Source organism: Symsagittifera roscoffensis, chromosome 8 (genome assembly GCF_963678635.1).
Source record: "Symsagittifera roscoffensis chromosome 8, txSymRosc1.1, whole genome shotgun sequence".
Classification (NCBI taxonomy): domain Eukaryota; kingdom Metazoa; phylum Xenacoelomorpha; order Acoela; family Convolutidae; genus Symsagittifera; species Symsagittifera roscoffensis.
The window spans coordinates 47,091,428-47,108,770 of record NC_087069.1 but is presented as its reverse complement, the minus strand read 5'-3'; the positions used below and the strand labels follow the sequence as shown (position 1 = coordinate 47,108,770).

Here is a 17,343-nt window from a genome sequence, read left to right as displayed (position 1 = left end):
TGACAATAGGTTCCAAAAGCAACTGCCTTAAATGTGCCTGAAAGTTGCAATGGTTCTTAAAAAAAAGAAACATCAATTTCAATTACATTTGTGTAAGAAAAGTTGTTTAGGGGATGAAAAATTTAGAACCCAATTACAAGACACTTGTACTTGCAAGTGTAAAAAACTGATAACTAATTTTATAGGCAAATTGTCTTGTTCTTAAAACTGGCTCTTTTATTTTTTTTGCTGCTTACTATTGGCTCTTTTGATTTTCGCTAAAATATCCCAATTGCTATAGGAAATAAATTTTTACTGTTATGAATTAAAATAAAACGTTTCAAATAGCAAAATTGAAGAAATTAATTTAACTTCTCCACGTTCCTGTTGATCTTTTATCGATGTAAAAAAATCGGTTAAAAAACTGACAGAAGTGAAGTTGAGCTTCACATACTTACAATAATTAAAAGTATACTATTGAAAGCTAGCTGATAAAAAATAAGACGGATGAAAATAAGTCGAAAAGCTGCTCAAAAAATGTCAAAAATTTGCATCGGCAAAAAAATTCATCATTTGTCTCAAATTATGTCCTAACTTGAGAATAACCTATCGAGACATACAATTACCTGCATTGAAAAATCACCGAGACGGATTTATCGATCTGCAACTAAGCCGACAACGCCTACTGATCCGAAAATAATTCTTGTAACAGAACATAGATTAAGAGACATTTATGCCCGAACCGTCTTGCTCCTGAAACACAAAAGCATAAGAACACAGTTTTCCCCTTCAGGCAACCTTTTAATGCGACCAAACCAATATAAAATAAGCCAAATCATTTTAAAATAGAAAGGAATTTTTACGAAATCAGAAAAACAGAAATTTCATTTTTTGGAAAATTGCTTGATACAGAAGAAAAATCCATGTTCTGGAAAAGAAACCGAAAGTAAGCAGACAAAAGGAAATTAATCAGGTTTCCCCCTAAAGCTAAGTCAATTTAATTTCTATACGTACATGATCCCAAACAGGCAATTTTTTAATCCACATAACTATGCAAAAAAACTAGTACCATAGGAATCATCTTAATTAGGAAGTAAGCCCTAGGAAATAAGGTTCCGACAGACAGTTAAATTGATGAAAGAAAAATTTGATTGACAAGAATCACAGGTGCAAGGTAGTGAATAAAAAATGAGAAGGAAGTCAATTAATTGGATCATTGTTTAAAAAAATAACAAAAAATTACACCTAAATAAATCATACATTTTTTTCAAACAAAACAAAAACATAGCCGACACAAAATTTTAAAAAATCAAGAAACTTGAAAAAAACTGAAAAAAATGAACAAATTTTATGGGAAAAGTTTATACTCATCCTTCAAATTTCGATGAAAAAAGCATCAGGTGAACGTTCTTGAAACATAAAGAACCTTTTGAAGGATTTACACAAATTCAATATTTTACGCTATTAATGTCCCATTTTCAAGAACCTTTTTTTTACGTCGACGGAGCAAATGATTACAGTTATCTACTATCAATTTATCAAATTGCGATTTAAAGTAGTTTTGCGTGTATGAAAAAGCCAGGTTTTACTGCATGCATTCAATTTTTCTAGCTATCAGAGAAACCATTCTCTTTTTGCGCCATTTTAACTTTGTGATTGGAGAGCGTTGTTTCTTTTCAATTGAACTTGAGAAACCAAAAAAAAATCCTAAAAAATGAGCGAGAAAAAATGAACCACTTTTCACGCAAAAATCCTCACGACCAAATATATGTTTGCATTTCATTCAATATGTCACTTAGAATTATGATCTTAAGAGGTTCGCAATTAATCAAGTTTGCTTGATAAACCCAATGCACCAAGTTTCCTCAAAATGAAATAAATGCCTAGCAGTTACCTTATTATCAAATAAAAAAGCTGTTATTCAACTTGTTCGAGTAAGCCAATAAGCTAATTTGGCAATTGTTTTTTTTCTGCGAATTACAGACGAGTTATCAACAGGCCTTAACAGGTCTGTTCGATGATATAATCCGTGTTTCTATTAAATTCAAAAACCATTGCTCTCAAAAGATATGAAAACCAAGAAAAAAAATAGTGTGGAATGTTCGTTAAAATCGTATGTGACAAAAAAACGATTTCAAAAAAGGACGCTCTGATATCTATATTTGTTGTCAAAAAAACTTCAAATTTCGATTTTTTTGTTCAAATTTGCTTTAAAACTTTTTCTAGCCTGCAAAAAAAAATTGAATTCTTATGGCAAAACTCGCCTCTGAACATCACAAAAAACTTCTAATGAAAAACAGTTTTGGAATTTTTAATGACACGCTTTTTGCATTTCCCATTAAAAACAGCAGATAGAAAACACTTAATGCGAATACAAACCACAACTGTTTGGCTAAAAGCCTTTATCTCCGAACTTATCTTAGCATTTTTCTTAGTTTTTGTTCCGACCTTCGTTTGACGGAACTTTTTTTTCATCATTCGAAAGCTATTATTGTCCTGAGCTTAAATTTGAAAAAAGATTTCACCTGTGATCATTTTTCGTAAAGTTATGCGGGTTTAAATATTGCTATTTCGCGACAATTAACGCGCGATATATTTCGCGCTATTAACGCGTAAGCGAGATTTAAACCGTCTTATAAATCGTTCCAAATTGGTTCAAGGAAGATTATATGCCATAATTGATTTGTTAATAGGAGCAAAATCTATCCCTTTGGCGTTTAATTTTGAATGGCGTTAATAAGAATTTGAATTTTACTTTATTATATTTAAATTTTCCATGTTATTACTGCTCCATAGGCCTTAAAAGGCAGTCGGAACTTTCAGGGCGTCGCCCCTGATACGAGCAGTCTTGTTTATCTTCGAACTTATGTGCAACCAAGCCTTACAATTTGAAACGGCAGAAAAGATTTTAATCTTCAAATATTTGCACTTGTCAATTATTTGAAACTCAAGACAAATTGAGGCGCCTGAAAACGGGCTGTAAAGTTCCACGGCGTTCTCGCAATGAGATTTCATTTGGTTGTAAAAGTAGTGAATTTTACAGTGAGTGGAATCTATATTGCAAACAATTTATTAGTCTGATTATTATAAGTTATAACGAGCTATCTCTCCTTCATCGAAGATACTCATTATGAACTATCACTAGGACTTCTAATGAACTCTGCGCTTGAATGAGAATTGGAAACAATTTATGGAATCATTCTATTCATAATTTAATCGTTCGATCATCATTTTCTGATCATTCTCTTCAAAATATTCATATCAATTCATTTATTCAAATCATTCATTTGTTCAAATTATTCAAATCATTCATTTTTTCAAGTCATTCAATTTATTCAAATCATTCATTCAATTTATTCAAATTATTCATTATCTTACATAGGCTTTAAAAACAATTACAGAAAAACAAGCAATTGAAATCAATCATTTTGAAAATAAAAGTGAATAAAACAAAACAGACTCAAATTCAAAATTTAAAACAATTAAATGACTGGAATTTGGTAGATTATCAAGTTAATAGATTAATGTATTTCACATTTTTTTCAATTATTTTCTATAGATTAACAAACTTCACATTTTTTCAAATCATTTTTATATTTTTTCAAATAATTTTTATAGATTGAATTAACAGACTTCGCATTTGTTCAAATAAATTTTTTAAATTAATAGACATATTATTTTTCTGAAGTTCTCACAATCAGCTAATGAAATAAACGAGCGTTTAAAACAAATTCAAATAAGGGTTGAGTTTCACAGCAGCAAAGGTCGCAGCTGCTTCTAATTAGCCTCCAACGCTTTCTTCGTTTTCCCACCATCAGAAAGGTTCATTTTGGCAAACTTCGTGACGAAGTTAGTAGTAAATTCGTCGTCTTTGATAAAACTGATCCGACTTTCCATGTGCCAAGAATCTGTTTCCATCTTTTCCCATTCCTTCGCTAATCCAACAGTTCTGAACCCCAACGAATCTTTCATGTAAATATTTTTATTTCCCACTTTGATTAATTCAATTTCACTCGATTCGAATAGCGGCTCTTTTTCATCAAGCCACGAAATCAAACGCTCTCTACGACCTGAAGCTGCTATGGCCCCGTCTAATGTAGAAAATAACATCAAAATCTTCAATTTCGGCTGACATTCGATAATATGTTTTATCAAATCAAGCATTTGGTTTAATCGTAGACTTCCGGAAAACATATAAAAACGAGATAAATCCACGACTTCTAAATTCGCGAATGTATTTCGTTCAAGATATGTAAACTCGAAGTTGCTATGTGGGCGAAATCTGAGCGAAAGATGAGAAACGTTGTCTAGCTTTGAATTCCCAGTTAGCATATCATTGTTAATCGCTAATTTTGAACAGGAAATTGGCAAATTATCGAGGCCGATATCCACAGGCTCACGAAGCAACTCAACAAAAACAGAAAGAAATTTAAAATTTGGGAACACTCTAGAAATAAAATCTCCGAACTTTTCGCTTAATTTCGCTTGGTTCGAAATCTTCAAACTTTGGAGATTTGGAAGGCTACAAGTTGTTTTTGTACACAGAATAACCAAACTCTGAACCCTTAATTCGCATAAATTACTCAAGTGGCTAGCGAACGGAACGTTAAAATACGAGCTAAAATTGATGAGTTGGTTTAATCTACCTGCTTTCGTAAAATATTCGGGCCATTTACGCGGCATATCAACACATTGATTGTGGGAAAAACGGACACTTCTAACATTCAGCAATGAAAGTTGGTCGTAATAATCTTCTGGGTATTCAAAATCAATATCTTGGTGAATAATATAAAATTTCACATCACTATTTAGCAATGATAATATCTGAATCAGTTCGATAATATACTGATACACATCGTCCACAGATTCATCATGCATTTCAACTCTCAGAACAACTGATTTCAAGTGGCCCCATAAATTAGCATCCAATTCTTCCAGTTTTTCAAAAATATAACTAAAAACATCGGTCCAATAATACATCTCAAGTCTGATTATTTTCCACTGAGGGTTGTTTGCAAAGAGTGCTATTTTTTCCCACGACAAGGACTCAAAATCTTTCATGGCAAACTTCAATGTTAGTCGTTTCAAGATCGCATATAATTTCTTACACGTCAGCATCAATGAAACAATATCGCGATTTTGAAATCTATCATACTCATCATCAAAGAAGTCCTTCGCCAGGTATTGACCGATAATTTCAAGAACATTATCTGGCAACTTCAAATTCATCATAGCCCTAAAATTGCACAATAGGAAAATCTATAAACTACATTCCATAGCTATTGAGTCAAAATCAAAATCTCTGCTTAGCACTGTAATATTTAATACCGAGTTTTTAAACAAGTACAAAAAAGTACAGACACTCAAGTATGTTCCGAAGGCTGCAAGGATAGACTTCTCACATGCTGTTAACACTGCTCTGCGGGCTGTCATTAATGACACTGATAGCAAAACAGCATGGCTCAATGTGTTTACCATTGCCCACCGATGTCTGAAAGCCCCTGTTCGTGCCGGATCAGCAAAGAAAACCAGCCTGGCAACCTTTGTAAAGCAACAAATTGACGTGTTTCTCAACGAAGCGGCTGAGCGCCCTGTGGAGTCGAAACCCAGACCACGTAACAATGTCAAGCCAGACAAGGAAAGACTCTCAAAACTTATCTGTAAGAAAATTAATGAAGGCAACATCAAGGCTGCGGTTAGAATTGCGTCTTCTGACAAGGGAGTAGTTCTGCCAAGCGACGAGAACATGAAACTACTGGAACTGAAACATCCTCCCGAACACCCAGATAGACAAGCCTTCCCGGTCACACAGGAGCAACCGTTGGAAGTCTCCGGCTCTCTCGTGCTCACTGCCGTGCAGAGCTTCGCCACTGGCTCAGCGGGAGGATCAAGTGGTCTACGACCACAACATCTCAAAGATTCGCTATCCTCCGCTGCCACCGATGCCGGAAACGTTCTTTTGAACACGTTAGGAGACTTTGTCAATCTGATGCTTGCTGGCAAAACCCCTGAGTTCGTTCGTCCTGTTTTTGCCTCTGCTAACCTTACCACACTGTCGAAGAAAGCAGGTGATCTTAGACCCATCGCTGTAGGCGAAACCCTTCGCAGAGTAGTAGGCAAGTGCGCAGGTCAGGACTTCTGCGCACCTTTTCAGATGGGGGCTGGTGCTAAAAACGATGCTGAAACTGCCGTCCATGCTGCAAGAATCTTCTTTGAAAACGCCAACGACAGTGACGTCTTTCTAAAGTTAGATTTTAGCAATGCGTTCAGTACTATACGCCGTGACAAGATAGCACTCGTGATTCAAGAACACTGCCCTGAGCTACTTCCTTTCTACAACATGTGCTACGAAAGGCCCAGTTTCTTATTTATGGTCCCCATGTCATGTCCTCTTATCCAGAGAAGGTTTCCAACAAGGCGATCCGATAGCCTCTTTTGGGTTCTGCCTCAGTGTTCACAAATGTCTACGTGCCATCATTTCTCGCTTTAAAGCAGGTTACATGGATGACATAAGTGCAGGAGACAACTGAAAGATAGTTCTCAAAGACTTCATCGCCTTCAAAAAAGCATCTGAAATCCTCGGACTGAAGCTTAACGACACTAAGTGTGAGCTCATAGTTTTCTCGAAGAGTGAAGCACAGAAAATAGAAATCATACAAGCTTTCCAGGCGGCGTGCCCGGGCATTATCATTGTAGGCAGAGATGACGCCGACTTATTAGGCAGCCCATTAGGCCACAAAGCGCTAGAGATAGCCCTGGAGAATAAAAGAGCCAAAATGAACACCCTCTGTGACAACCTTGACTATCTACCATCACATGTTGCCTTTTATTGGCTTCGCCATTGTTTCGCTATGCCTAAGTTGATGTACTTGTTAAGAACTGCTCCAACATTCTCATTCCCCGACATAGTGCAACAAATAACCTCTGACATCAGACAGGCGGTACAGAAAATCAGCAATGTCCTCATTAAGGATCGTGAATGGAATCAAGCATCTTTAACCTGAAAAATGGGTGGCCTAGGCATCCAATCACCGTGTGGTTTGCCCAGCTCCGCCTATTTAGCGTCTGTCTTTGCCACGAAACACGCTGTTGCACGGCTGACTTCAACAGACTCTCCCTCTGTCTTTCTAAACAAAGCTTTAGACCTTTGGAAGGCCAAGAGCGGTCTTTCCGACGCGTTTTTTAACACAACACCACACCAGCAAAAGTCGTGGTACAACCCAGTTTTGCAACAGAAGAAAATTATATTATCCGCCAATGACAACTCTGACACGGATGTCGCAAGACTAAAAGGTTGCTCAGCCCCTGGAGCAGGTGACTGGCTTGCAGCCCTTCCGTCAGACAGCCTGTGTCTTCTGCTTACTGATGAGGCTTTCCGCATTGCCGTCGGACTTCGCTTAGGTGCCCCAGTTCTCACAACATGCACTTGAGCATGTGGCACCAGCTGCGATAAATTCGGCAATCACCCTCTGGTTTGCCCTAAAATTAAGAGCAGGTTTGTCAGACTTCAATTTGGTAATAACATAATTAGAGATGCCTTCACGTCAGCTGGTGTACCATCAAAACTGGAACCAGTTGGGATGCTGCGAGACGACGGTAAGAGGCCCGATGGAGCAACGCTAGTACCGTGGATGAACGGAGCTGTTTTGGCCTGGGACTTTACCTGCGTGAGCCGGTTAGCGGCATCTAACGTCGCCACCGGGCTCCAAGACGGTCCATCGGTTGCCAACCAAGCAGAGGTGCGTAAGCGGAACCACTACTGAAACCTGCCGAGATCGTGTTTATTTGAACCAGTTGCAGTGGAGAACCTCGGAGGTATCGGGGAAGACTCGTACAAAACTCTAGCAGCAATCGCTAAGAGAATTGCCCTGGCGACGGGAGAAAAGAGATCGTTCGCCTTCCTAAAACAGCGTATTGGCATCGCCGTCCAACGGGGAAATGCTGCATGCGTTGCCGAGGCGCTCGAAATATCAAAATTAAACTCTTAATTTTTATTTTGTTTATACAAACGCTTTTTAGTACAAAAAACTTAACTAAATTATATTTTTAGGTCAATTCAAATTACATTTTTAGTCTTTCGAAGTTTCGATAAGCAATGCGTCGAATTTCCTATGCGTTCCAGAAAGCAAAAAAAAAGCAGTATAAAAACAGCCAATACATTCTTCGAAGTCTGGACAAGGACCTTCGGAAAGTATTCCGTAACATTTACGATACAAATTAGAGCTTCTCTGAGCGCGAAAATATGCACTAACGTTGAAAATATGAAAAGACGAGGACTTACTAAGCCACAGTTACTAGTAATGACATCTAGTAAAGAAAACTGAAATGTTTAGATATTTAGCGTGCTAGCACAACTGTTTCAGTGGTTCTGTCGTCAAACAAATTGTTTAAGAAATTCTAAAAAAAACTAAGAATAGATCTCTGTGACTACCCCCCTCCAATTATTGGAAAAACATCGACTGGTTAATAGGTTTAAAGAAATAACTCATTGATATATCAGTAGAAAAATGTTACTAATTACGATAGAGGTGGAAACTATTTTTACACAAAGGTAAGCTAGCTATGAACCAATTGCAATACAAAACAAGAGAGCCGCTAAGTCGACAAACAAAAGAAGAAAGAAGAAGAAAGAACACTTGAATTACTATACAATAAAGAGCCGAGGCATCAGTGTAGCAAAGTGTAAATCATAAAATTGGTTATAAATTCATTGGTTACATCAAACAAAAACAAAACATCAGAAAACAAGCAATAAACAAAACAAAAAAAAAACAAAATCGGTTAAAGTTCTGAAATTGGTTGATTAAAGTGTAAGAAGTTTCGGATACTATAAAAACATTTAGATTTAAGAATTAGGAACAAGCTGGTATTAAAACTTTACAAACACTTTTACAGATAGTCCAATTATACAGCGTATATACAGAGTATATACAGTTTCTCTTTCAAACAATGTGTGAAAAATTAAACTGAATTAAAACACATAGATTTAGCAAAAACGGAAATCAAGCCACGTATTTGTATTAGTACATATAGGATTGTTTCTCAATTCACTCACGTAAAATTTGTTCAATTTTTTCTTGATTCCTGTTTCGATTTTTCTAAATTGCGCAAAATTATGGGCAGTGAATTCCATTTTTTAGAAGTCAAATGAAAAAATGATTTTTGTATAGAAGCAGTCGAACAATGTTTGTCAAAAATATTTTGTTCTGTTCTTTCGTTGAGCCTATAATTGGCAGTCGGTAGTCTCAGTGTATTTTCAAAAGCCTTCTTTTTGTTTGTAAGATATTGGTATAAGTATGTTATACACAGTAACTCAATTCTTTTCTCGATTCTAATGAAAAATTTGCTAATGCTAGGAAGGGAAGAAGGTTTGTATTTCGATCTGAAATATGTTCTTCTTAGCGCCCAGTTCAAGTGTTTCTCTAGAGATAGCATCAAAGAAGCTTTAATTTGTTGTAAAAAAATTGCTGAAAAATCTAAATGTGATAAAACAAGACAATGAAGCAAGGAAACCAATGATAATGTCGGCAGTTCTTGTCCAATTGTCTCAATAGTTTTAATCCCTTGGGCTATTTTTTGGAGAATTGTTTTGATTTGAGCATGAAAAGATAAACTTGAATCAAGAATTATGCCTAAATATTTGCATTCTGATTTTTTGGCTACATAATGCCCACTAATTACTAGTTTATCAGTATCCACATTTTTGCTATCTTTTTTGACAAAATGTTATAAATTCCGATTTAGATGCATTCAGATTCAATTGGTTCTCTGCAAGAAATTCCGTTAGATTATTGAGTGATTTTTGCAATCGACTCAAAGCATCCTCAGAAATTATAGAAGAGGAAAAAACCATACAGTCGACAGCATATTGAACTAAATTACAACCTTCATATAATCGCTCTTGTATGTCATTAACATATAAATTGAACAACAACGGACCAAGTACCGTTCCTTGTGGGACACCTCGTTTTATTTCAATCTAGTCTGAAAAAATTCCATTGACGTTTACTCTTTGAATACGTTTGTTTAGGAAGCTAGCAATTAAAGCATTTGCTCCATTTGAAAAACCGAGGAAAAGCATTTTTTCAATTAAAACTTCATGCGAAATAGAATCAAAAGCCTTGGACAGATCTAATAAAGCTGCAAGCTGCATGTAAGATTTTTTTTGAATCTATTTGATTTCAAATACTTTCTGTCGAATAAACAAGAGCATCTTGTGATGAAACGTTTTTGCGAAATCCGAATTGAAATGGTGTCATTATTTGAAATTTGTCAAGATGTTCTGTTATTTGGGCATGTAAAACTTTTTCAAAAATTTTAGAAAAAGCACAAGCTATTGATATTGGCCGATAATTTTTTGCATCCATTGGGTCATCTTTTTTAAACAAAGGGGTTACGTGTGCTTTTTTCAGTTCGATCGGGAAAATGTTCTCATCAAAGCAAGTATTTATGACAAAAGTTAAATGTGGAACTATAACTGATTGACCGTCAATGATTGCCCAAGCAGGTACGGTACAATATCCGAGAGGTTTTCTAACATTGACTTTTCGAACTATATCAAAGCATTGCTTCACTGTAATGTGTTGAAAATGGAAAGGTGCAGATTCAGAGGCAGATTTGTTGTAAATCGGAGGCTTTTTAGCGCCGAAAAATTCGCCTAAGTTTGAAAAAAAAATAATTTAAATGATTGGCGGTTTGTTTTGTCTTGGGTTATCATTTCACTGAAGGAATTTCGTAGAACTGTAATTCGATTGTTGCCAGAACATGTACCTCTAACTTGGTTAATATATTTCCATTTTTTCTGGATAGTGCTGAGAAGTGAAAACAATTTTTTGAATGATCGAGTTATGTACTTCTAATCAATTGGCTCATTTGATTACGTAAAAACTGGTACTTTGACCAATTATCGCTTGTGCTTTGCCTGCGATATGCTCTGAGTGAGTTCTGTTTCTTAATCAACAATTGCTGACATTCTGAATCGAACCATTCCGTTTTCAACTCGTTTTTTGGTTTAAAATTACGAACACATTTTTTTTCGATAGGAGCTTGTTGCTGTAGAGCACTAGAAATTAAATAAATCATCGTCGAGAACATGTTTTGTGCGTCTGTACATTGATATAAGAGATACCAAGGAAGAGCGGAGAGTGTATTGCAAAATTCATTTTTCTGATAACTTTTCTTATTGAAAGTCGAAATTATCCTCGGTAAAATTTTGCCGCATTTTATATCCGTCAAAATAAATGAAGCAAAATGGTCGGTTTTATAAGGTGTATGAAAACAAAATTCAATGTCGTTTGTTTCATAGTCACTGATAATGTAGTCGATATGAGTTTTAGTTGAGGAACTAATTCTGGTCTCATCGTTTGGACAAAAAACCTTCAATCCATATGGAATAATTATAGAATCTAAATTTTCTTTTTCTTTGCTATCCAGATAATTTCTGATATAATCACCCAGAAGCGTAATTTTGTTAGAAACTGAAAATGCATTATATATGTTAAGCGTTAATTGTTCCAAAAAAATCAATAAAGTTTGATCTGCTTGGATTATAACACAAATTAACTAACATTTTTTCTTTGCTGGAAATGTTAAATGTAGATTTGCACTCAACCCACACTGACTCATATTTTTCTTTATCAAATAAATTTAAATCAGATCTCAATTTCGGAGCCAATTTGACTGGTATATATAACAAAACGCCACCGCCTTTCTTTTTTACCGCTGATTGCCTATCATAACACAACATCGCATGCGTTCTAGGGTGGAGATTCCATAAATTGTCACTATCTTCTTTTTTAAGCCACGTTTCGGAAATTCGTATAATTGTATTTTCGCCTATATCATCAAGAAATTTTTTCAATTGCATCCGTTTTCTAATAAGACTTTGAAAATTCAAATGAACAAATTTAAGATTTGCACAATTTGTTGAGCAGATACCGTAGACTGTTTCAATGGTTTCAAAAGGACCAGGGTTTTTTTCAAAATCCCTACTTTGGGTCAGTAACAACGCAAAAAGGAAAAAATAAGTCAGTGTGGTAGCTCTCCGCTCATTTATTCCACATTTCGATGATATTATCTTTTGATGGCAGCTTAGATAGCCCCAGTAAACAATGATTTTTTCTATATTATCCATCTGAGCCTTGGAAATTAGAAAAATTGCACAAAACAACCAGAATTTAAGATTCAGCATGATAAATTAAATAAATTAAATAATCGCCAAAGTTTGCACCAAAAAAAATGCGAAACTAGTGTTTCCTAAAGATTTTTGCACCGTTTTGGAAAAATTGTAACATTTCTGCCGTTTTTGTATCACAAACATGTCTAAACTCAAACATGTCAAGAAAACTAGCTCTATCAAAATGAACACTAGATTTGAAACAACCACACCAAAACATTAGAATGCATTTGATGTTATTAAAGCTTGCATAGAAAGAAAACTTACCCAGCTGTAAAAAAGCCAAAACCCTTAAAGCCGAAAAAAAAGTTATCAAGTCTTTCTCACCCTCAGCTCATCGACCGATGCAAAATGGCGCCACTAAATCGATATAAAACAAGACTGCTCGTATCAGGACGAAGCGCTGAATGTTCCGCCTGCCTTTTAAGGTTTATGGAGCAGTAATAACATAAAAAAGTTAAATGAAATGAAATAAAACGAAAATTTTTTTTCTAAAAAATGAAATTTTTTATGAAAATCATCACCCCACACGCCATATAAAGTACAAAAAGATAGATTTTGTTCCTTGTAACAAATCAATTATGATAAATAAGCTTCGTTCAACCAATTTGGAACGATTTATAAGACGGATTAAATCTCCGCTTAGGCGTCAATAGCGCGACTTATATCGCGCGTTAATTGTCCTAAATTGGTCAAAATGGCCGAAATGGCAATCTTTAAACCCTCATAACTGTACGAAAAATGATCACAGGTAAAATGTTTTTTCAAATTTAAGCTCAGGATAACAATGGCTTTCGAATGATATAAAAAAATTCCGTCAAAATTGGCTAGTTAAAAAGTCGAAACTTGTCTGAAGAAAAAACCCACCCCGAGCACAAATATTCCGTTACTTTCGTATCGAATTTCGGAACAATAAGCTGAAATAAACTCAGCCAAAAAGGAAAGAAAAAAACGACAAAAGTCAAAAAACACTCATCCAAAAAAGAAAAAAAAACCGACAAAAAACAGAAAAGACAAAAATTCTATGTCTTAAGCTCTAAAAGTTCTTAACTTCCCCTCAACCTCAAAACACACGCACACAAAAAAAAAAATCCGGTCGTCTAACACCACAATACGATGCCAGTAATAAGCCGATATCAAATTGCCCAATAATTATAAAACCCTAAAAAAGGGCAAGAAAAAAAACAAAGGAAAAAGTTAATAAACTTACAACCAACATAAAAGAATATTTCGAATAGGACAGATATTTAAAATGGTAACATTTACAAAAAATGCCTGTTGCGGTAAAGTTGTTGCCAAAAGAGGCTTTTAGGAAATGAGTCCTGCGAACAAAGATATTTATGGGGGAATAGCCTAGTACCCGTTTGCAACACAAATTCTTGCTTTTTAAGAAAAGTATCAAAAAACTGATTTTTTTAGCCGAACGAGATTCGACACTGAAAGAATCCGAAGACGCGCAGAACAAACGAGAACAAGAAAAAGCGACTCTCGAAGCATACATCGTCAACAATGAACGACGCCAACGCCAACTCAAAACCGAAAGCAGAGACATCAGATTCGAAAACCAAGACTTAGAAAACCAAATACAGGAGAACAAAATTGCCCGTGACGCTGATAGTAAAAATATGGAGCGACTTTACAAGGAAATCGAGAAAACGGAAGCCGAACGAGATAAAATTCGAGACTTATTTTTCGAATTGGATCTTAATAACAAAACATTGACTCAAAAATACGCCGAAATTGAAGAAAAGTCGAAAGAGCGTGAACAAATTTTAGACGAGCAAGTTGAAAGTTTAAACGCGCAAGTTCGAGACGAGGTTTCAAAACGCGGACAAATTCAAACAAATATCAACGCTGAAAAAAACAATTTGGTAAATTTGGAACTTGATCTGAAAAAACAGGAGGAAAGAATGGAAAAGAAAGCGGAAGAGGTCGAGGCTGCAGTTAACAAGGTCACGGGTCAAGTGGAAAAAATGCGTGAAACAAATGAAGTTCGACAAAAACAACTTCAGACTCTAAAAGACGCTTTGGAAGAATTGCAGAAAAAACACCACGAGATGGAAACAAAACTAACCGATAAAAAATCAAAACTGAAACCAAAACTGGAAAAACTGAAAGCCGAGGATTTGGAGGTCAGTAAACAACTTGATCAAATGGAATACGCGACTGAAAAACTGACCGGAGAACTCCGAGAAATGAAATTAGGTTCAATTCACTTGAACAAAGTTATGAGAAATACTAAAAATAGTATCGAAGACTTGACTGTTGAACTTGCAGAAACGAGTATCAAAATCACCGAAAAAAAGAGAATCATCAAAGATTTAGAACAATCACTCGCCGATATGTCAGATCGACTTAAAGAATGCAAAGATGATTTCAAATCACTGCACAAAGATCGCAAAAACTTCCACATAAGAATGCAAATTGAGCTAGAAAACCGTGTAAAGGAAAACGAAAATTTAGCCGACGAATATTACGCTCAGAAGCAACAACTCTTCGCGATGAAAACGGATTATAACTCTGTTTATCAACAACAAGTTGAATTTGAACAAGTTCTAAGATGTCTCCGTCAAGTTGAGTTCTTGCAAGAGAGGTTCATAAGAAACCTGAAAGAATTCTTCAAGTATCGAAATTTGTTCTACTGCGCTGAAATTGAAGACATAAAACGTGAACAAAACATCACCGAAGATAAACTTCAAGAAGTCAGGGTAGAAATGGAGCTGGCACTGGGAAAAATGTCCAAATTCCTAGCTGGAATGATGCAAGGATCTATAATTGACGAGTTAAAGCATGAAGAGTTGGAGAAAATTGAGTCTAAGGAGAATTCTGATTTGGGTACCATTGATGAAGGGAACGAAGACGAAAGCATCAAAGACGGCGGAACTATTTTCATCACTCAAGCAGATGCATTCAGTACGCCTCAAACTCTGAGTCACTTCAAAATCTTACCGCCAATTAACAATGGACTGAAAAGTGATGAACAACCTATGCCAGTTTGCTAAATTTATAAGTTTTCTTAAAAAAAAAACAGATCAATCAAATTATTCTATAATTTCCGAAATATAATCTTAACTCACAAACAGACTCTTTTTACTGAAATTTACAGAACGATTGACCGTAGAGCAATAGCAGCGCATTTTTGTTGTTTTCGGTCACCGCCAAATGAAAATATTCCATCTACTCCACGAAAAAAAAACAATTACAGTATCAACAGAACTTATCTCGGATCGTGGCTCTTGAACTATGGCTCTTGCCTAAAATAATGGAAAAATTATGTGAAAACTTCAATTTATATCTAACAATTCTTTGATTAGTTTTCTGCTAGAACGAATAGTATTGTCGAATGGAATTCCATAGCCGATATTTTCCCAAAAAATGGACCGCCGCCGAAAGGCTTATACAATTCAATGGAAGCAACATTGGAATATTTTTTCAAGCTGTATATTTGAGAACTATTATACAGCTCTATCTATTCTACTTTAGTATTTCATTTCTTTCTCTGTGTCTTTTTATCCGTCAATTTAATCCGACCAACCATTCGCTAAGACTGATTTTTGTAAATATCTCCGAAGTAATATGTATATATCAGTTGGTGGTACTCGTTACGTGTTTTATCAATTCGTAAATTTGACTCGACCATACAACTCGAATACCATTGCATTTATTAGTCTACCTTTTATCGTCAAATCTCGCTGTCTTTAGTAATTCTCAGCCGAGTTGTATTTTATAAAATGCATTTAACAAGTTCTAAATCTTTGCTTATAGCATACAACACTGAGAATAGGCTGTGTATAAATTATTCTAACATTGAGAAAAAAACTGGATATTAAAAACGACTTCCAGTAGAAGAAAACGATTATAGCAACGAAAAATAATGGTATCCCTTCAATGTTTTGATCTCGAAAATATCAAAAAAAAGCAATTTTTAGACTTCGTGATAACTGATATCGGAACCTTCAAGATCTCTTTTTATGATTTAAGTCCGGTATTGTGAATAGACCAGTCGATGGTTTAGTAGATAGTATCGCTTCTCGGCCTTTTGGCTAAGATCATGTGTAGTATCTGTTCTTGTCAGCTTAATATCTGGCATGCTGGGCATTGCCTGGCACCAATACTAAACTGATTTTTGACTTTCGGACTCGGCAAGGAAGCTTGCTTCAGCCGGTCCACGGATTGTCCCGGTCTTACACTACCGCCGGGTACGGTCCATCCCCAATGAACTGAACTTTAATATCATTTACACCTTCCACTTACCTTTGGAATCTTGAACTTCCAGAGTGGTGTAACGGTAGTACCAAAGGGAGCTTCTGATACGAGGTCTGAATCAAATGTTCTGAAAACGGGTTGCTTCTCGTTCAAAATGAGATGTCAATGATCTAGCTTGCCAGATACAGATTGAACTTCAACTTTTAGCTACTATCACATAAGAGACGAAGCGGAGCTTAGTAACACTTATGGTGACAAGCTAGCGGATAAAAAACGAGAAGAATGCCACTTGATTGAAAAAAACTGTCTCTAATTATGCTCAATGCTAAGGTAGTAAAGGCTTGAGTACAGATTTCTTAAGCCAAAAAATTTGGCCCAGAAAGCTTTCAGCAAAAAAACGACGTTACTGAAGACTGTGCTAAACTAAAGCTTGAAATTCAAGTTGTATATTTTTAAATGCTTATGTTAACGGAAATTATTTCCGTCAATTGCTTTAGTGCACGCTCTGCAATCCCGGGTTGACCAAAAATGCTAATCATACAATTTTCATATCTGAAAAAATGCTTGTCATACACTTTTGTAAAATTCCATAGATACAGAAATGTAAGAAAACTCTAAGATAAGCATTTTTTCATTTATGGAAATTGTAGGACAAGCATTTTTTCATAAACCAAAAAGTTTTTGATTTTTTAAAAATTTTACTAGCGAGTCAATCGCACCTCCGGCGCTATAAAACCAAGTCTTCAGAAAACAGACAAACCAAAATTCTAGAAAAATAAAAGGATTTAAGCGGTCATACGTGGACTCCAGATTTGCAACCCCTGAATGTACATTGACAGCACCTCACTATAAGGTTGAGAAATTGATGTTAGGTTAACTTTTCTTACATCTAATTTTTTTTATATCTAAATTTTTGGAGAAAAAACATGAAATCATAAAAAACGCCATTCGAAAACCAAAAGGACTTGATCAGTTATACTCGG

General features: G+C 35.5%; 1 protein-coding gene and 1 non-coding gene across 2 annotated transcripts in view; both read left to right on the top strand.

The window, feature by feature from the left end:
- The window catches only part of LOC134853661 (coiled-coil domain-containing protein 178-like), a 28,522-nt gene extending 13,301 nt beyond the window's left edge, over nucleotides 1-15,221 (top strand). The window contains exon 7 of the mRNA XM_063869669.1: nucleotides 13,574-15,221. Within this exon, the coding sequence (XP_063725739.1) occupies nucleotides 13,574-15,156 (1,583 nt within the window). The 3' untranslated portion in view covers nucleotides 15,157-15,221. The remainder of the gene's footprint in view (nucleotides 1-13,573) is intronic.
- Nucleotides 15,222-16,177: 956 nt separating this feature from the next.
- Nucleotides 16,178-16,369, top strand: LOC134853733 (U2 spliceosomal RNA). The gene has a single exon (XR_010164368.1). It is a non-coding gene; the product is annotated as a U2 spliceosomal RNA (small nuclear RNA).
- Nucleotides 16,370-17,343: the final 974 nt, after the last annotated feature.